Source organism: Aulostomus chinensis, chromosome 23, assembly GCF_037954235.1.
Source record: "Aulostomus chinensis isolate RoL2024-O1b breed Wild chromosome 23, RoL_Achi_v1.0, whole genome shotgun sequence".
Lineage (NCBI taxonomy): Eukaryota > Metazoa > Chordata > Actinopteri > Syngnathiformes > Aulostomidae > Aulostomus > Aulostomus chinensis.
This window is the reverse complement of record NC_141342.1, coordinates 2,746,700-2,767,556: the sequence shown is the minus strand read 5'-3', so window position 1 is coordinate 2,767,556 and position 20,857 is coordinate 2,746,700. Positions and strand designations below refer to the sequence as shown.

At 41.3% G+C, this 20,857-nt stretch overlaps 2 protein-coding genes and 1 non-coding gene across 5 annotated transcripts; 1 reads left to right on the top strand and 2 right to left on the bottom strand.

Moving 5' to 3' along the window:
• Positions 1 to 96: 96 nt before the first annotated feature.
• On the top strand, positions 97 to 169 carry trnar-ccu (transfer RNA arginine (anticodon CCU)). The gene has a single exon. It is a non-coding gene; the product is annotated as a tRNA-Arg (tRNA).
• Positions 170 to 803: 634 nt separating this feature from the next.
• LOC147239143 (uncharacterized) lies at positions 804 to 8,749 on the bottom strand. The gene is made up of 7 exons (XM_086195988.1): positions 8,559 to 8,749; positions 7,530 to 7,732; positions 5,702 to 5,803; positions 5,434 to 5,529; positions 5,121 to 5,231; positions 3,918 to 4,041; positions 804 to 3,184 (listed from the first exon to the last, which is right to left on the bottom strand). The coding sequence occupies exons 1-7, from the start codon at positions 8,593 to 8,595 to the stop codon at positions 1,137 to 1,139; spliced, it is 2,721 nt and encodes a 906-aa protein (XP_086052114.1). The 5' UTR covers positions 8,596 to 8,749; the 3' UTR covers positions 804 to 1,136.
• Positions 8,750 to 9,860: 1,111 nt separating this feature from the next.
• Positions 9,861 to 17,721, bottom strand: LOC147239142 (uncharacterized). Of its 3 annotated transcripts, none has more exons than XM_086195950.1 (7): positions 17,414 to 17,721; positions 16,248 to 16,450; positions 15,919 to 16,026; positions 15,655 to 15,753; positions 14,693 to 14,803; positions 14,452 to 14,575; positions 9,861 to 13,582 (listed from the first exon to the last, which is right to left on the bottom strand). In XM_086195950.1, exons 1-7 carry the CDS (start codon positions 17,439 to 17,441, stop codon positions 11,682 to 11,684), a joined length of 2,574 nt encoding a protein of 857 aa, XP_086052076.1. In that variant the 5' UTR covers positions 17,442 to 17,721; the 3' UTR covers positions 9,861 to 11,681. The 3 variants fall into 3 exon arrangements, with proteins under 3 accessions (XP_086052076.1, XP_086052077.1, XP_086052078.1); XM_086195951.1 differs by lacking the exon at positions 17,414 to 17,721 and adding an exon at positions 17,235 to 17,386; XM_086195952.1 differs by lacking the exon at positions 17,414 to 17,721 and adding an exon at positions 17,128 to 17,260.
• Positions 17,722 to 20,857: the final 3,136 nt, after the last annotated feature.

The following is a 20,857-nucleotide window of genomic DNA, read 5'->3' as shown; positions in this document are numbered from 1 at the left end:
GTATACAGGTTAGGTATCGTTTCCAAACATAGAAAGAACAGGTATGAGCGTAAATGATTTGATATAATATCAATGTGGGCACTTCTTTGTGAACGAGCCCCAGTGGCCTAATGGATAAGGCACTGGCCTCCTAAGCCAGGGATTGTGGGTTCGAGTCCCATCTGGGGTGAATGCTGATTTTGCTTCCTGTACTTGATTTATTTCCTCCATTAATTTGCAAATGAGTTACATAAATATTTCACTAAAGATTTTCTCACTTATTCAAAAATATAGCCATTCAGAGTAGCAGTGTAATTTTGAACAGCATTAATATATAATTACTCTAAAATCAGTTTGTAAGATGATTGACTATTGGATTACGATTGGCAATACGTTTTTGTGGAGGTGGGTTTTTCCACCCAACTGAATCGCAAGCCTTCTTCATTGAAATTTCATGAAATAAAAAACAAGGAGCAAGAAAAGTAGTGTGCAGTTAATATGATCTTCAAGTTAGTCCATTGTTATGAAGATCATTTGTCTCAAACATTTCCAACTTTTGACTCACCTTGGTTTAAACTCTTTTCATAGTTGCATTTGAAATCATGCCACCACACAGATACAAGTGTGCCATATCTATTGAGTCATGTCTAGTTTTTTGTAACATTTCTGAATAAAAAAATCCAGTTAGAAAATCTTGAGGGTGCCAGACTGCTGTCTATCAAATCTACTGTATTCTTTCAAAATGTTGTCTCTCTGTAATAGCTACTCTAATGTCTATAAACTGTAAATGATCAACCTCAGAAAATAAAATGACAATTTGAGACAAATTTTCAATTTATTCAAGAAAATTAATTCTCAAAGGAGTTAGTTTTAATAATTTGTACATATTTATCTTATGTAGAACTACAGCAAACATGTCTGTAAAAAATACAAAGTTACATGTGCATGATGCACTGTACAATTCCAAGCTTTGAATTAACAACTCAAGCTTCAACAGACAGAAGAAGCACTGTGGACCATTATAAGAAACGTCTCCTTCCACTTCTCCGACTCAGTCTGCTTCTGCACTTCTTTAGAGTCCTTAAGCAATAGATGCAAGCCTCAACGGTCTCTGGATACTGAAACTGACCTTGATGTCCTTCAATAAGGGAAACTACCTACGCATGAACAAGCCTCCTATGTCTCTTCAGTCCGTGTAAGCTTGAGAAGCCCTTGCTACAGACATTACAAACATATGGCCTCTCTCCAGTATGGGTCCGCATGTGTAGCGTAAGAAAGCATGACTGGACGAAGCCTTTCTGACAGACGTTGCACTTGAACGGTCTCTCCCCAGTGTGGTATCTCCTATGTATCTTCAGTTCCGCAGCAGATCTGAAAGACTTCTCGCAGTCGTCGCATTTGAATGGTCGCTCACCTGTGTGAATCAGGGTATGCCTCACTAATGCGTCTTTACCAAAGAATCCCTTCCCGCAATGCTCACATGGGAAGCGCAGTCCTTTGTGGTGGAAATTGTCGTGCTTCAGAAGGCATCTCCTCGAAGTGAAGGTCTTCCCACACTGAGCACAAGTGAAGATGGGTGATGGTTTCTCAGTTACAGGTTCACCAGATTGATGGACACGCTCGACATGCCGTGTCAACGTCACGCCATGTCTGAACTTCTTGCCACACTCCCAGCAAAGGAACGGATATGCTTTCGTGTGTTTTTTCTGGTGCTCCACGAGGTCAGAGTAGGATCGAAATCTTTTCGTGCAGTGAGGGCACTGAAATGGTTGGTAACCGGTATGTTTCCACTCATGCCTGATGAAACGCTTCAAACTGGCAAATGTTGTCTGACAGTGGGTGCAGGTAAAAGGCTCCGTGGGATTATGAACATCAATGTAGTGCTTATGAAGGGCCTTAAACACGGGAAAGTTCTCCTCACATTGGTTACACTGAAATGGTGTGTGTGATTCTTTGTGCATTGCCAAGGCTTCAGAGTCCCGGACCAGTTTCATGCACACCTCGCAGTAGAGTGGGTTATGAGTTTGTTTGTGGGAATCCAGTGTTGATTTGTACTTGAATGCCTTGTCACACTCGTTACAACGGAAACAATGCTTAACATCCTCGGGCTTCTCAGGATCAACTTGTTGTTCGTTGTAGCAAATGTTTCTTAAATGGAACCTAAATGTTTGTTTGCATTTGAACTCGACGCTGCAGTGAGGACAGTAGAACGGACCTTCGACTACGCCTTTATTGCCCTCTGCTTCTTTGGAGGATTCATTTTCTCCAGAGGGGGAATAATCAGGGTCCTCAGCAGTGTCGTCTCGAAGATGTTCTTCACTGGCTGTGTCACTCGGAGGAACCGTGCTGGATGGTTGTCCTCCCTCCTCTGCTGCAGTCTCTGGATCCTTTGCTTTCTTGCCACCTTTGGCTTTTGTCAAACTTTGACATTTATGTTGCTGCAAGTACCGCAAGCTCTTGTAAATCCGATTGCATGTTGCACAAGTGTAGGGCAGCTCTTCTGAGTGCTGGTTCATGTGGCGCTCCAAAAACTTGGCATGGCTCACCACCTTGCCACACACCTTGCACGTTCTCTCGTCCAGGTCACTGCTTTTTGTTGAATCATTAGATCTGGAGAACTTTTTTGGGCTACTGTTTGCACCTTGTTTCTTTCCTGATTTTCTCCACTGTGACAGGTAGCGCTTCATCTTGAGTCCGCGGTTCTTTCGGACTGGTCTTCTCAAAAACACTTCATAGTCTGGATCATCTTCTTCTTCCCTCGCTCTGCTCTGCGCTTTGCTGTCTTCAACTACAGGTTTCTTTTTTCTCCCCCGTCTGTTAGGCCTTTTTTCTACATTGTCGAGCACTGTCACCTGACCATCCTCCCCAATCATAAGAGTTCCAGACGTGTTGTGATGCTGGTCATCTACCATTTCACACTCACTGGCATCAACACCTTCACCAGGACCTGGAACCATCTCTGTGTCGACTTCTGTTTTCACCTCACCACCAATACCCAACCACTGGCTTTGCACACATTCTGTCAGATTGCCAGCTCCCTCCACATACACCACTTTGTTCTCAGACTCAACCTCCATCTCTGTGCAGACAGTGTACACAAGGCCGCTATCGCCCTCGTTTCCTGTTTGGTCACCGACGATCACCACTCTTTCCACAGGAGGAAGACACAAGGCGGACAAGATGCCACTATCAATGATGCAAGACTCTAAAACAAAAGGAGATTGCAATGATTAAGTGGCTGAACAGAATCAGAGTATTCGATTTTTATTATTAGGGATACAAATTGATGCAGGATGAAAAAATATCTACTTTTGTCAACTGCATTGCATGCTTCAAAAAAGTTTCAGGAAATAGTTTTCCCATGTTCAACTTAAATTTGTGACCATAAATAAAAATTCAGATGGTCAGTGAAAATACGACTTGCTTTGCAAAGGCAACTTTTCCCATTTTTTATCTGAGGACATATCTGGAAGTCCCACATTTTGAAACCCAGGATTCGAATGATGTTTGCTTCACATCAGACCTGAAACATCTAAATCCTGGTCCAAGCATTCAGAGTTGGGAGGGTCCATTTAGATTTGGTACAACATTTCTGCACAACCCCCACTGGCCTGGGAGGTGGTTGAATCCAGTGTTTCCCCTATCCTTGAAATTGGGAGGGCGTCCTAACCCCCAGCGGAGTCCCCTGCCTCAACTGACATTCAAGGTGTGTGCACGCTAGTTTTGTTGGCAAGGTTCGACTGCAGCAGGTGAGCTGCTACAAATGAGTCAAAGCATTTAGAAAAGTGTGAATTCTTTAAGGAAAAACCATCCATCCAGACATTTCATAAAGGTCACCCCAACTAACATGATGAATGCTGGCCGCGCTGAAAGCGAGCCGTTCACACCCCTGTATTATCTAGAACACGACTGAGTCACTGAAATGTACAAAGTCTCACCAACATCCTCCAGCTGGCTAAGGTCTTTGTGGGTGTCCAGCATTGTTTTGAGCTCCTGAGGCGCAGTGAAAGACTCCATACACTCACTCAGAACAGAGGACGGGTCGCTGAGCAGAGATGCGATCTGACAAAGACAAGGACAACAGATGTTATCCTTTTATCAACTACTAAAAAACAAATGAAGAAAACAGGTATGGACTAGGGCTGTCAAAACTGGCAAAAACAAAACAAAAATGCTCTCAAAATATCATTGAAATATTTGAATATATTCAAATATACACTACTGGTCAAATGTTTGGACACAACTTCTCATTTACTGTTTTTCCGTTAGCAACATTACTATTTACAGTGTAGATTCTCACTGAAGGCATCAAAACCATGAATGAACAGAATTCTGTAGTAAACAAAAGTGTGAATGAACTCAAAACATGTTCTATATCTTAAGATTCTTCAAAATAGCCTTCCTTTGCTTTGATGTCTGCTTTGCACACTCCTGGCGTTCTCTGGTTGAGCTTCATGAGGTCATCACCTGAAATGGTTTTCCCACAGTCTTGAAGGAGTTCCCAGAGATGCTGAGCACTTGTTGGCTCTTTTGCCTTCACTCTACCTGTGTCCTGTGATAAGGGGGCGATGCGGTGGTGCAGTGGTCGGCACTGTTGCCTCACAGCAAGAAGGTTCTGGGTTCTAGTCCTGGCTCGGGCGCGGGATCTTTCTGTGTGGAGTCTGCATGTTCTCCCTGTACCTGCGTGGCTTCTCTCTGGTACTCCAGCTTCCTCCCACAGTCCAAAGACATCAATTTAGGAACTAGGCTAATTGGATTCTCTAAACTGACAGTAGGTGTGACTGTGAGTGTGAATGGTTGTCTGTCTCTATGTGTTGGCCCTGTGATGGACTGGCGACCTGTCCAGGGTGAACCTTTCAATGAAGCTCATTGAGAGAAGGCCAAGGGTTTACAGCGTGTTCAACAAAGCAAACCGTGCCTACTTTGAGGAATCTAAAATGTAAAACATATTCACAGTTGTTTAACAATTTTTAATTACCACAATACGAGTGGCAACAGTGCCACCTTAAAAAAGCTGTGAAGGAGGCTTTAGGAGTGGTACATAACCAATCTCTGGTTGGAGCAGGTGTAAAATGGCTAATAACAGAGCCTCTAGCTTGTACTAGAAGTATACTGGCCCCTGTAACCAATAGTGTGTTTACCTGTTGAAGACTCTGAGTTGGAAGAAGCTTTTCAAGCCTGGACAGGAAGAGCCACATCAATGACTGAATTGCTTTGTCGTATGTGGGGCCAAAGTCTCCAGGGAAAACATCCTGACACACAAAGAAATTTAGAAATTTGTAGTTTCAAGTCACATAGAGCTGCTTCATTTGAGCTACATAGAAGACATAGCTATCAAATGGGAACCTTATTTAAAAAGCGCATTTCTTTCTAGCAAATTAGCAGAAGCAATTACTTAATTAAAAATCTAAACTGAGGCTTATATGTGTAAATAAAAGGTTTACAGCAACCTACCAGAAAAAAGTTTCTTCTTTCTTCAGAGTCTCGCAGCAGGTTGCGCACAAGGCCCATAAAATGAGAGTCAGAAACATCTTGTTCAGCGGTGTCAGCCTGCAAGAGACATTGGTTGGAAGGGGGAATAAATAAATAAACATTTAAGAGCCAAAAACAAAGATTGAGAAATCGACTCCAATTATATTAACTTTTTTTCTTTAAAAACAAACAAACCATCAACATCACAACATCAATGAAGCTTTCAATTACAGTTCAGGTTAAAGCCCACCTGCACATTCCACAGAGATCGAAGGTTCTGCATTCGGTCCAGATGTGGTTGAATTGTCTGGAGGTCTGCAGTGTCCTCAGAGCGACATAGCTCCAGGATTAGCTACAATCGGACAACAGCAACAGCAATGAATGGATGACTCTGCAAAAAATTCGTCCTGAGTTGACCTACCAAATGTCTCATTCCTGTTCACATTGCCAACAATCTGATGATGTTGCTCTGATCAATGAATGTGTCACTTTTCCTGTTTGGCATACAAATGTCTACCCTTTGAATGATTCAGCTCGATATCATGAGATCAAAGATAATACACAGATTGTATTTTCTTTGGTACCATTAAAGAAAAAAGGTGAACCAGCTGCTGGGATGTGCACACATTTACTACAATAATTGAAAATACAGTTATATGTAATCATCAACACAAACGTAAGGGTTGGTAGTTGAGCGAGAATACAGTCCCAACATGTTCATTCAAATCAAAGGCAATATGTTTAAGGAAATATTACAGTAGGATTACATATAATTTTAAATGGGATCAGAATAACACAAAACAAGATATTTGTACAGGAACAGAATATCTAAAGTCCTAATATTTCAGTGAAGAAAGACTAAATCAATTAACGCAATTTGCTGAAGTTCATTCAAAAGATGAACAGGAACACAGAATATCAGGACCTTTCCAAAAATGTTGGTCCCAAAAATGGTTCCTTCTCCAGTTTATCTATAGCCAAGACTCGCTCGGTTAGCTGTCTGCTGCTGACTCAGATAATCGTCTGTGTCAGAACACTAACGAAAAGGACAACACAATTGTGGAGACAGTTGACTGGACAGCGGGGTCGAAACAATTTAAAGAAAAAACAAATTACCCTGGCAGATGTTGTGAATGCGATTCGATTTGCAACCCCCCCCCCCCCACTTCAGTTCAATAGTCGCCATGCAATAGTTTTAAGAGCAACGGAGCATTACGACTAGATACCATTAAACATTTATCCAGTCTACATTCCAATGAAAGGGTGAGAATTTACGATTGAGACTTGAGAAATAATTAACAGGTAGAATGGAGAAAAACATAAAAATAAAGTTTGTGAATTTGTGCTCATTCTTCAAACAGGGATTAGATTCAGCTTTATTTATACATGGCCTGGATTGATCATATCTGGCTCTCAGATTGTCTCTCTTTCAAAATTGCGCTTCAAAGACACCACAGTCTCAGTCCATATGACACAACCAGGTTCAGTGTTTGCTCCGTTTAACAAACAAGTACTTTGGGGTCTGGTTGCTTCCTAAATGCAGGTGACCACCGCTCAACAATGTACCAGAACATCTCCTTTCTGCCTCATTTCTGCTCTCATCCTGTCTGCTGCAGCCAGGGAGCAGAGCCACTTGAGTATCCACAGTGTAGTGTCGTCATCCTCTTCCGTTTCCAGGAGACTTTGCTCAGTTTGATGCACTGGTGTTGGTTCGTGTATACACAGCAGCCTTGGGTCACTTCTGATTAGATAGCAATGACTGATCCACAGGCACTTCGGATTGGTAAACATGACTGTCTGCCACCAAGTAGAAACCCTTGAGTAGATGTGCCATGCTGTTTAATTTTGTGCCCAGATCAACTGCAGCCACTGTACTTGGCTAAACACGTAACCCTAATCACGATTTTAAATTGATTAATAGTTCAGCCCTTGTAGGAGTAGAAATACGAATAAATCTGATGAACTATTTTTATGATTTTTCAAATAAATTATTTCTGATGTGTCCGATTTTAAAGGCATTAATGACAGAATTTTCAAAGACATTTTTCCATGGATGACATTTCATAGAAATTTCTCACCCGTGCTCTGAGACCCAAAATAAGTTCAGCTCGTTGCCTCGTGGAGAGAAGTTGAGGAACAATTTCAGTCACCATAAACACAAACTCCTCAAGCAGCCCATAATCTGAAACAATCTTCTGTTCAACTGTCTGCCAGATGGCTGCAGAGACCAGCCGGATTGGTGGGACCAGGAGGCGCAGGGTGGAGAGGGGAAGAGAGGGAGCTGAACAGGGGGGAAATAGTTAACATTATTTGAAATGTCACACTTTCACATTATCTTAAACAAGTAAATATTTTGGGAACTGGAAAATAATGTTACAAAGCAGGTTGGCAAAATGATGCATCTTAATGCTGTGAGCACCAGAAAAATTACAGGTTCGCAAGATAAGTCTCTGGGAGGTATCGCAAAATATGGACAAATAAAACCCAAACTACCGTCACATGACAACATACAGTTTAATGAGAATGGCGATGTTCTATATCCGAGTGCAGGCACACTATGATTACCAGATGAACGGTGGTTTATTGTGTATGACCAGGCCCCTCACTAGCCCTCAAAAGACAATGGTTAGCTATTAAGTGGCCGATCAGAGTTTAACATTCACTAACCATTTGGCCAGTGGACAAAATGTTTTTCCACTGTGCTCTCAGAAGACAAGGATGTACTGTCTAACCACATTTTACTAAAGCTTAAATGTAATGCGTGTTAATGTCCGAAGGAACAAAGACGAGGTTCTTAAATGATTTAACTACTATGCCTACATCCAAATTAGCTGACGTTAGCTAACATTAGCAGACGCGATCGTTTAGCATTAGCATGCATCTCGTTACTGCCACTTAAATAATTTAATGCCGAAAAGAGCCAAAGACTTCCATTGCTACATGAGTCAGGGGACGACAGTGTAGCAGTAAACGTGGTTCCAATGCGCTTAATCACACTGAATTGGCTACAAACATGATTTCTGACGAGGGTTTGCTATGCTATTCCCGCGCGCGGGTTGTGTTGCGGCCTAGCCAAACAAATCTGCCCCTTTACACTTTGTACTCACCAGGTAAGTCAGAAACACCTTCATCCATCCTGTACATACACTTTAGTCACATTACAGGTGGGGAAGCAATGTCAGCGCCTCAATTGAGGTATAATTTCGAAATTGTTTCTCCAACACAAGTCCAGTAGCCTTGAGGAAGAGATGTTTGCGTAAACGGATGACTTTACATTCCGTCCGGAATAATTCTCCCCTGAACAGCACAGCTTTTTAGTTCCGCATCCTCCCTCGATTCTGTTTGTCTGCCTTTCACAAAATACAAACGTCGAGCCCAATTCTGATTTTTTTTTACACTTAATTTCACTACGGAATTTTTTAATATACAACAGACAATGGTGGCACAATAAAAAAATAACTTAGTTTGTTTTTCAAAATACAGGAAGGTTTGACATTTTTTAAAGGCTAAATGTATGTCAGAGTGGCAATTTAAAGTAATTGTTGTGGTGTCTTGTTTGTTGTCCTGTCTACACATCATATTCCACAGACTCTAAGAAAACATCTTTGTTTGATACAGATCCCAACAAAAATCACAGCATAACCATCTTAAGGGTGCATGTCAATGAAAATAAGAACAACGATGTAAAAATGTACATTCCCTCTGATGTCACAAATCACATCAGACCAGATACAGATATTTTTTGCTCAAAGGACCACAGTGAGGAATTACACAACATATCTGAATGTGCTGATTAGTAGAGAGCATAAAACCAGTACACACAAGAGCACAGAGCTCTTCAAGGTCCAACAGAATTCCCAGCTATTACATGTAAATTTACATTTGCAAACATGCTTCCATCAAGAGATTTTCAAGTATGAGGCCATCCTTCCAATGGACAGCATGAACAGTCCAATTGTATGTAATTGATGGTGGCGGCGTAGACTTACAAAAATTGGATTTTAGTGTTGTTTCTGCTTTTCAGAGACTAATAAATGTCTCAAAACAGAACGTTTCCATGTATTTGGTCTTCCCAGAAGTTGTGTTCAATAACAGTAAAAATGAAATAAGTTGTGTAAGGAGGTGGAAGGCGGCGCCTTATTCAAAGCTTCGAGTGGAAGCCTACCATTTCAGATTTGGAAACTCCTGCTCTATAGATGTTCAGAATGATTCCTCCAGGTCCCACTAATATTTCCGGAGAAACTAATTAAAAAGTTAAAAAAAAAAAAATTCTCAAAGGAACACAGTTCTATCACTGAAACCATAATTCCTGCAGCTTTCAAAAGTATGAGCCATATACCTCCCCTGTGCTCAGAGACATACAAAACAAAGCAGCAAAAACAGACCATTATACATTCACGCTTGATCGAAGATTTCAATTTATTTGAAGCTGTCCTCTCAGAAATACAGAGCCATAACAATAGAATCGGATGAATGAAAAGAAAAGACTTTCTTACACTTGATCAGGTGTACAAAAATACATTATTTTATGTAGGTGTGGCGGTGACTTCTTTCACACCATCAAACACACTGACTGTTAGCAGATATCATAACGGACACATTTGGAAATAGATGTAATCTCCAGTCAGGAAACACACGGTCAACATTCTTCATCGAGGACCTTGACCTACTTGATGCAATAACTGCCGGTTTGTGAGAAAACTGTTGGTTACTCTAGAACGCTTCATCTCCAAAAGCAGATTGTCATCATTTTTTGATATAAAATTATTCCTAAAAATACCCCTCAAAACCTGAACTGTTTTATTATTACAAAATTGTAGATACATTTAGACTTTTTTTTTTTTTTTTTTACACAATTGAATACAAATGCTTTTATGTGAAAGTCAATCAAACTGATAACATGGACGTAAAGAAACATTGACACTGGTCATTTGATGACAGCTTGCTGCAGGCAGATCTGAACCACATCCGTTTCTATGACAACCATTGTCCCATTACAGGCCAGTTTGATTCAATGACAGAGGAGCAAAGTTGAGGCTTTTCTGTAAACAACCCAAATGGTTAACGTGGAGCAGTCTGTGACATCAGTATTACACAACCTTGACAACATTTTTTTTCCCTGAAGGAACAAACAATTGCACATTTACGTAAAGGCCTAGGAATCTGACTTTCATACTTTAATGGCACCCCAAAAAAACAACAAACGATGGGATCAAGTATCAACAGATACTTTGTCATTCAAAACCAAGCTCAAGCCTGAAACACACTCTTTCCGCCTCGTGTCATGTGTGTCGCGATGGTCGTTGCTCTCAGTTATCATCATGACCAACTGCACCAGCGCCACTGATAACGTTTGTTGCTCAAGACAGGAACTTCACCACACGACGCATCTCTTTTTCTCGTGGCAGGTCTACATTTAATGCATCCTCACCGGTGACAGCCACAGACTGGAGGCACTGTTCGCAGTTGTCTGTCCATCTACTTTATTCTTGTTAGTTTCCTTTTTTTCTTCACACCTGGACAGAAATTTTTGGCTAAAACACCTAAAGATTTTGGTTGTCAAAGAGCACATGTGCTTCACACGTCAGCGAGATCTGTGGAACGGCTTTAGGGAATTTCTTCAATAAAGATGGTCTTAAATAGTTTTGCAGTCAAAATTCAAGCTCACTGTTCCACTGACACAACGAGCTGCAAGCCTTTCCAGTGTGTTTCAGGAGCCTGGAGTTTCAAAGCCGTGTTCATTTTTTTTAATCTCATCAAACTGCTTTGAAAGAGGAAAAAAAAAGCCCGACTGACTGGTTAATATTCTGCTAACCAAAGTGCGAAAATGCGAAGGAGCAAAAAACTAGAAACAAACATTTGTAATTAATACAATTTTCATTTCGTTAAAATGGATTTTAGATTGTATAGAAAAGTTCTGAATGACACCAAGCCCTACACGTATCATTTTTAGCGATACCAGTGTCTGCACTGCGCCATGTTTCATTGCTCCGACCGGTTGCAGTATTGTGGACATTGAAAAGGAACTGAAAAGTTCCAAATCCGTTTTCACAGGCATGTGAATCAGAGTTCAGACAGAAAACACTTGCCCCTGCTAGGTGATGTATAATCTTACCTGTTTTTTTATTTACTTTCAACTTCCTTTCCGAGACATCATATTTAATCATTTTAGCAAAACAATGACCAACAGTGAAGTCTGAATCAGTACTGAATATTCAGACGACGTGGGATTAATTTATTACAAATGTATGTACGAGCTTTTTGTGTCTCTTCATGCTGTAGAGTTTAGGGAAAGCTTTACCGCAGATGTGGCAAATAAAGGGCTTTACTCCTGAGTGTATTTTCGAATGTGTGTTGAGGAAACACTTTTTTATGAAGCCCTTACCACAGACATCGCATTTATGAGGTCGCTCAGTGGAATGATGTACAAGGACATGCTTCTTCACCTCACAGTTTGACCTGAAGTACTTCTCACATTCAGGAACGGTGCATTTGAAAGGTTTCTCCCCTGTGTGGATCAATTTATGTCTAATGATCGATGACGCACTGAACATCTTCCCACAGTACGGGCACGGATGACGGAATAACGCGCCATAGTGTTTGTCCCTCTGGTGCTTAATCAGGGCCCCTTTCTCTTTAAAAGACTTCTCACATTCTGAGCAGAAGTATTTCTTCTCATTTCGAAACTCGCTATGGATGAAATGCAAGTGTCGCAATAGGTTGGAGTTGTGGGAGAAGGTTTTTCCGCACTCAGCGCAAAGGTAAGGCCTCTCTCTTGTGTGGACTCTTTGGTGGACAACGAGATCTGTGTCGTTTTTGAATCTTAAGCCACACTCAGTGCACTGGAAGGGGAGAAGACCAGAGTGTTTCCATTCATGTGAGATTAAGATTCGGAGGCTGGAGAACGTTTTCGGACAGTGGTTACATTTGAAGGGTACGCTGATTTTATGGAGGTTTTCGCAGTGCTTGACCAGGGGCTTGAAAAGGGTGAAGGTTTCCTCGCAGCGGGTGCACTGAAAAGGTGTGTGAGAAGCCTTGTGCCTCGCTAAAGTTGTGGCATCTCGTAACACCTTCCTACACACGCTGCAGTAGAATTCATTGTGGGTCCGCTCATGCGCTTCCAAGGAAAGTTTGTACCTGAACGCCTGGCTGCATTGGCCACACTTGTAAGCATTCTGGCCTTTGTCTGGACCTGCCTGCTGCTGGATGTGCTCAAAACAAATTCTTGTTAAGTGTAACTTCAAAGATGTCAACAATTTAAATCTGCTGTCGCACCGCGGACAGGCATAATCACCATTGGGGAAGTGGGTTTTCATGTGAGTTCTCAGACTTTTTTCAACTCGCTCATTGCAAATAAAGCATTGGGCCTTACGAGACACTTTTGGACTGCTAGCTTGACTTACGAGGGTGTTAGTCTTTGTGCCGGTAGCGGACAATCCTGATAATGCTGCATCATCATCAGGATTTGGTAAGGGTGGGTCTTCACTTGAGCCGTGTGACAACAAATTGTCTGGAGTGCTACCAGGAGATTCATAAGACCCATGACTTGAGTAGTGGGACCATGAATCAGAACTAATTGTGCTCTCATTGCAGGAGTCCTCATCTGAGTAGTAGGACCACGAGGATTCTTTGCTTGAATCCTCATCATCGGGAGGACAAGACGGGTTTATATTACTAGAATCACATTCATACAGAGGCTGGTCCTCCTTAAAAAGTCCTCTTTTCTCCTCTAACAGGATCATTTTCATCCTCTGGCCTCTGTTTGCCCTCACAGGCCGAAACCGTGAAGACACGGGTAAGTCCAGTCTGTCCAGCTGGATGTAGCAGTCTTTTAAAGGACATGAAGCATGACTGACTTGACTTTGGAGAAGGGCTGCACTTTCTCCCCGTCTCGTAATTTCTCCCAGAGGCTTTTCTGTTCCACTTTCACAGCAAGTTTCACGGATCTCTATCTGCGGATGTTCTGTGATTGAATCAGGACTGAGCCGCGATTTACAAGGAGACAAAGAAGATTCCTTTTCCATCCCAGATGTACACGACAGCGTTTTCTGGGAGCATTGGGCTTGTGGCTTTCTGTTTACATCAGTGAGTTTAAGAGCTGAAAGAATGCAGGCCCCATCCACAGAACCATCTGAAATGAGGGAAAAACATAATTAAATTGCAGGGTCAGCTCACCAGTTCAATGTCTGGTGGATGAAAAATTCTACCTGCCAAAAAATAAGTACATACACAGGTTTTTGTGTTGTGTATCACACATTCATAATAATGCGTGGCGGCGGTAGATAAAAGTTGGGTCAAAGCAGACTGTAAACGAATCAACTGTTTCGATTTCACCGCCGAGCCACATCTTATTAAAAATCTCAAGAGTAGAGTCTAGGATTTTGTTTAAAGGAAGCAATGAGAAATGTATTGATCTCAGAACATGAAAATAAGTACAAATATCAACTTTTTCATTTCAAGGACTTCAGAATAGATTTCAGAGTTTACTACGGACACCTGAACGAACCATGAAGTCCCTTGTTTATCGGTGTCTGTGGAGTGAAGATGGTGAGATGGATCCAGTTGGGTATTTATCTTTAATTCTAAAACTAGTCCTTTTAAACCTGGACACAATTCTCCAAACTAATAAGGTCTAAATGATAAACCAGGATAACAATGATTGGACTCGGTCCAATACTGAGCAAAAGTGCGAAAACTAGCAACCATAACGCAGCTGCAGCTGGGCATTGGTCCTTTGCTGCTGCTGATCGGCTCCGTTTGTCAGCATCACGACTGATCATCTTGTTCATGTTTGCCTTCTACTGGGCTAGTTTTTTTACATCCTACAGGCTCACAACTGTCAGGTCAACAAAACAGTAACTACGCAAGAAAAGTTTTTTTTTAAAAGTCAACCGACATTTTCAAAACAATAGAATTCCTAATTTCCAGTACAAAATTCTATAACCAATGCCATTTATTTAAGCCTTAACTGCAAAGTCTGAGTAAAAAGTACGCGCTTGCCATTGTGATCAATTGTGCCGAGGTCTTTGTGATAGCGCAGCAGGGTCGTGAGCTCCTCACACTGAGACACAGACTCCATACTGTCCTCCAGAACTGAAGACACCTCACCAAACATGGAGGCAACCTGGATGGAAAATGAACAGAAGGAAAAACAATTCCACATCTGTCACTAAAACTGGCAAAATTCAAAGCTTACTTGAATGAATGTCCCATGTCACGTTTCCATTCCTTATCTATGTACCTGGTGGAAGGTTTGCAAAGGAAGAAAGGTCTCAAGTCTGGACAGAAACAGCCACATCAGAGTTTGAAGAGCTTCATCGTACGCCGTTCCGAACTCGTCCAGGAAATCTTCCTGAGGACATCAGATACAACAGGGACTTTGAAATATTCCTAGGAACCAGGAATCCCTGGACACTGACGTGGCCTGGAATCTGGTTTACTGATATTTACTTTTGCCTGATTTTTTTTTGGGGGGGGGGGGGGTTAAAAACAACAACATATATATAAATAGCGTGACTTTTTTGACAGCGCTTATTTACAATCCACAGAGGAGAGATGCCAGTACGAGGTTGTCGAACCTCAAAATTACAGCCAATTAGATTTTGCTTGAGGTGAATTTGCAAATAATTTCACTTTTCCATTTGAATGTGTGTTATTTCATATATTCAATGTGAAATTATACAAGTTGGCAAAAGCAGAATGCTATTAAAAAGAACCTCCTAAAGAGGTAAATCAGAAAAGATTTTTATGAAAATGAATTATAGCAGGAAAGAGGGGACCACATGTAAAACGCTGAGTCATCAGAATGTTAGTGCGAGGCAATAACAGTTAACATTTGGTGACTTCATATTTTCCTGCAGCCTTTAGCCACCACACACTAAAAGTAGGTGGTATCACAAAGTAAAGGTTAAAGCCACGCTGATGAATCCATTTAGTGATTGATTCCGTTGAAACTGATTTCATTTGCTGAACCAGTCAATTTAAACACCAGTGTGCAGTTAACGCCTACACAACGTTATGTCATGTTAAGAAAGGTTAGACTAAACCAGCAGAGGTGGATAAAAAGATACTGAAAAGGTTGTTGGCATTATATTCTTATTTTATTTTGTTTCTCATAGCAAAATGAATACCAAGAGAGCTTTTCTGTTGCATGAGTTGAACCAAATATTTGTAGCAGTGAAAATGTGCTTCAAAAAAACTCACCTGAAAAAATCGTTCTCTCTCGACAGGATTGTTCAGCAGGTGCCTGATAACATCTACAAAGTTTGAGTGTGGCTGTTTGTCCGTATTTGCAGCTTCAGTCTGAAAGACATGACATGGACACCGTAGCACCTCACAAGCAGTAGGAATGAATAGAATGATGTGGATGTCCATTCAAAAAAAAAGAAGCTATAACGATGTGTAATCATTGATCTCATTTTTTTTTAAAGAAGCTCCTTTTTATTGTTAATTTGAAGTCCACTTTACCCTGGCGTCAGACACCCATGCCCCCATGAGGACGTGCATCCTGTCCAGGTGTGGTTGAATGGTGTACAGATCAGCTGTCCCTTCTAGCCGACATAATTCCAGGATCAGCTGAAACCACAAAGAGCAGGTGGGCTGTTTGGTAACTTAAACAAAAAACTTTAAGGATTAAAATCACAGGAAGTTGAATTTGCAAGTCCTCGACTTTGTCAGTGGTGACGCTTCCAAGGAAAACACGCAGTGTTGAGATCAATACCGACTTCACAATGACAGCAAAGTGAGTACACCTTCATCTTTTTGTGACCATTAGTTTGACGGGTGCTCCTCCTCACCCGTGCTCTGAGGCCCAGGATGAGCTGGGCCCTCTGATGGCTGGTGAGCAGCTCTGGTACAATGCCTGTAACCATGGTAACAAACTCCTCAATGATGCCATAATCAGCCACAACCCTTTGCTTGATGGTCTGCCAGACTGCTGCTGAGACCAGCTGAATAGGTGGGATCAGGAGGCGCAGAGCAGAGAGAGGAAGAACTGGACCTGAATGGAGTAAAAGCAGAGACACCTTGTTTCATATTTTCATTGTTAGCTAAAAGTTGTACAAAACATTGTACAGGAGACATGTAGCAGGGTCCGTGGAGGTTTCTAGGGGTCAAATTAAAAACTTCTTAAGATCACTTTAAATAAAACCTGAACACACCGAAGCCCCATTTGATGGCCACACTGGTAAAAAGATTTTTATTTTTTCTTAGCAACGTTCTCTCACGATTCCCTCAGTTACACGAGTTAAGAGTCTGACTTGTTACATGCTGTAGCCATGCAAACCATTGAAAACAATCCTGACATACATTTTTAACCATCCCAAAACAGATGTAATGGATCTAATTTCATCATTTTTAAGAACCAATGAAAAAATAAATTTGTGAGTGCAAGGACTAAAATTGAATGACGTAATTAAAGTCTTTATAAAAAGGCCCTGTGGGAACTCCGTGCAGGGTCTTTTCAATGTTTTCCTGAATCCTTAACAAAGAATCTCCCTTTATCCACACCATACGTACGTCAGACCTGCCCAGTAACAATGGTTTCTTATAAAAGTGACTTTTTTTTTAACTTATTCAAGCACATTCATCAAATATACTTAAACATGCCTAGTCCTATCTACACTGTGCCTTCCACTGGAACTTTAACAAGTCTGCTCATGGTCACGGTTCCCTCACCTTCTCTTGGTGCTTCAATTTGGGCTATCACTGTCACGTAGACCCAGCTAATTCCACGAAGTGCTAATTCCCGTTATCTATTCATGGTCGGAAAGCTTCTTTATTACCTCATACATGTAACCGTGGGGCTGCCATTAGCTAAGAATCACCTCGTTGTGTTTGTGCGGGCGAGAAGACGGACTGGAATTGTTTCGGAGCAGGAGTGCATGTTTATCGATGCATGCTAGCTAGCTAAGTTATTCCATCTCTCAACTTTGGTGTTTGTGGCTGGCCCAGATGTACTCACGGTCTCCCTTCGCATTATAGTCCTCCATCCTGTTTACCAGCTCCACTCATCTGTAGTATGATCTGTCGTGTACAACTGAACCAATTCTGGATAGGATGATTCGTCCGAAGGTCTTAACGTCCGGGCTGCCCGGGTCGACAGTTCCTTCCTTTCTCAACTCCAAACCGGTGTATCCACAAGGCTGGATAGCTTCAGACAGCGTGGTTTTTAAGTGTGCGATCAAAACAGACAGAAAACATATCAAGTGGAACCTTTGCACTCACTAGGCAAGAGTTTGTGGTGGGAATACAAAAGGGGCGGACAAAGCGGAAGGACGATTATCAGACAAGGGAAGTGCAATAAATGGAACGCCCCAATTACCTTTTTTGTTTTAACATTGACTTTTTTTAAACATTCACAAATAATGAGGCACAGTTTACATGACTTAGACAAATATTTAACATGAAGGATACATGAAGTTTTATGAAGTAAAATCAAAATGTAAAAATTAAATGGTAGCATCATTTCCTGTACATATATAATAGCAGTAAAATGTAATTTTGGTTTGCTTTTGTATTTTGGATTTTTTTATTTAGGATTTTTTATTGAATAAAATAAGCAACAGGGCTCAAACATTTCAATATTATTAAAGGTAACGGATGATATTTCAAACAACACTGCTCTGCAGTTTTAGCTGAACATTATTTTATAAATTAAGAATGTGAGAGGGGATCTTAAAGTAAACTTATCGATTTTTGCATCTATATATGCTTGTACGGATTTGGGTGGTAATGGCAATGCGTCTGTCCCCTCTTTTGGACAGAACACAGGAGAAAATATCATTAATTATGTCACATTTAATTGGTCAAGGGCCCAGCCTGTTGTCTATGCTGGCCCACTGCGATGGCTGTAACACTCATCAGTATGAAACTACTGCTGTGAAAGCATGACTTGATTAACAACCGGGTGAGTCCTGTAACCTTTGGGGCTCATTCAACGTGTGTATGTGTTTTGCAGTAATTTAATCTTAATATAATTAACATTTTACTATAGACTTACATAGATTTACTTGGATTTTTTAATTGTGTAGTTGAATTCAAACACACAAACAATAGAAGTTCTGAAAGAGCTTCAACCTAAATAAAAATAAAAATAATTTACAAATAGAAATATTAACAAATGTGACAGAAAACAATGTTTCAGTTTTCCTAGTTTTATGCAACGATTATATTGAGGAAAATTTGCAAGATCGGGATGAGGATGTCCAGAGGCTGAGCGTTAAAATGAAGTAATTGGGTGAGCATTAATTCAGAATTTAGAGCCTTTGGATGGAGGGACTCAGAATCAGAAATCCTTTATTAATCCCTTGCGGGAAATAACTGGATTGCAGTGCTCCATTTCACAGTAAAATAAAAAATATATGGAGAGGAAGGGGTGGCACCACCCCCAGGGGCTGACAGTCGTGTCCATTGGTACGTCACCTGTTAAAGTGCCTTCCCAGTGTTGATGGTTGATGTCCTCGCCTCAGTAGCTCACAGTGAGCCTAAAATCCAAGCTGCTGTTATTTTTTGCCTTGCTGTTTTTGGTATGAATAACCAGACACATTCATATACACAATGTCTGATACACCATTTTTCATAATCATTTGCCAGAACACTCATCAGCCAATTTGCAGTTGAGCTGCTCTTGCTTCAGATCATGACTATACTCACGCCGCTGTGAGGTTTAGTGAAATACACCTAAGTCCAGTGTAGTTTAGCCGGGGTTGATTGGAAGGCGTGGACATGACGTAATCTGTCAGTTTGGCAGATGAAAAGACTCAATTTCAGTGGCACGATGCTGTTGACAAAATCACCAATCGTGACTCTTAAATTTTGGAGTAGTCAAGTCAGTTTGATTTGTACGGCACCAGATCACAACCAAAGTTATCTCATGACACTTTACAGGTAGAGCAGGTCCAGTTCCACACTCCTTCAATGAATCTACACCCAACAATTCTCCATCAGCAGCACATCCTGTAACAGCGGTGACGAAAACCTTCCTTTAACAGGCAGGAACGTTGAGCAGATCCAGGATCAGTGGGGATGGACGACTGCTTTGACCGGTTGGGGGGAAAGAGAGCAGGAGAGCAGACAAAGACAGGTAATGGAGGAAGACAGATATAAAGACGGAAAGACGGGGATGGAGGTAAAGAGAGAGAGAAAGGGAAGAGACTGATGGACAACTCAGGAACATCACCTTTCTTGTAACTCTCCTGCACACCAGAGGCGCCAATGAGCAATGTTAGCATATGCTAGCTGTTATGAGTGTGTCTTATGTGTGTTAGAGTTTGTCTGTTCAACTCGGTGATGACATAAGGGTGTTCAGGCCAGGTCCGTCCTGGGGCGATGTGAGCGCAGGCAGCAGGGCGAGTGGGGAGGAGGGCCAGTCATGCAGTACGGTGCAGGACAAGCGGACAAAGTGACAGTGCAGCCTCAGGGCCAGTAAGACTATAGAGGCCAACAGTTGGGCTCCGGAAGAGAAAACCCCAGTCATATTCTCCACGCAGGAGTTGATTTTTAGCCATAATATCACAAGCATGAGGTCAACTCACCGGTAGTGAGCAGGTTGTAAATGATGGCTTTGAGTTTTAGGAACAATAAAGATGTAGACATAAAATATCTTCCACAATGCCTTATGGGGTGAGAATTTCCCTCACTCCTACCATGATAGAGATACCATCTTGTATCTTTGCCTTTTATTCAGTTTTTCTGAAATAAATCAAATGTTTTATGGTCATGATTCATCTGCTCACTGCTTTGCTTGGTTCCAGGTTTAAAACTCTTTATATAAAGAATTTTCTGAAACATCAAACAAGGAAACGTATGACAGATGTTGTACAAGGCCATTAAAAAGGAAGAGTCACTGTTAAACTCTTTATGCTGTTTTAATCTGTGCTGGCTTTACAGTTCGATAACATGAGAACTGCATAAAAGAAAAAGCATTTAATTCTAAGAAGAAATGTGCATGATGTGGCAGTGTGCTGGAGCATGAGGTTCACCCAGATGACACGAGGGCATCAATGTCTCCCTTTATGAGCTCAGTGATAATGTTTTTACTGAATTTGTTTTAAAATGGAGAAAAAATTCCAATTTTGACAATGATAATTGTCTTTTCTCTTTGAAATCATGAAGGATTTTAATTTTGTCTTGATTGACAACTTTGCTCTCTTCTGTGCTGGCTACTTCAAGGAGAAATAAACAACATCAAAGCTGATATCTGCCAGCAACGCATGCACGCTGCACTTTTACCTTCAACAAAGTGATGCAAAGACGGAGTGTTTTGACCTGGCCGATGCTGAAGCAGCGAGGCGACACCCTCCACATGCTCCCTTGCTCTGACCCCGGCCTCTCTTTTTAAAACTATTTTTTTTATTCCGTATCTCAAGACATAATCTCTTTAGAAATCTCCTCTTTATCGCTTGAT

Excerpts from the sequence above, each read along its gene's own strand:
- LOC147239143 (XM_086195988.1), bottom strand. The coding sequence starts at position 8,595 with ATGTACAGGATGGATGAAGGTGTTTCTGACTTACCTG. Across the intron at positions 5,232-5,433 it reads AAAGAAGAAACTTTTTTCTG|GATGTTTTCCCTGGAGACTT; the intron begins GTAGGTTGCTGT and ends TTTGTGTGTCAG. Across the intron at positions 4,042-5,120 it reads CAACTCAGAGTCTTCAACAG|ATCGCATCTCTGCTCAGCGA; the intron begins GTAAACACACTA and ends TGTCTTTGTCAG.
- LOC147239142 (XM_086195950.1), bottom strand. The coding sequence starts at position 17,441 with ATGGAGGACTATAATGCGAAGGGAGACC. Across the intron at positions 15,754-15,918 it reads CATGGGTGTCTGACGCCAGG|ACTGAAGCTGCAAATACGGA; the intron begins GTAAAGTGGACT and ends CATGTCTTTCAG. Across the intron at positions 13,583-14,451 it reads CGGCACAATTGATCACAATG|ATGGTTCTGTGGATGGGGCC; the intron begins GCAAGCGCGTAC and ends CCCTCATTTCAG.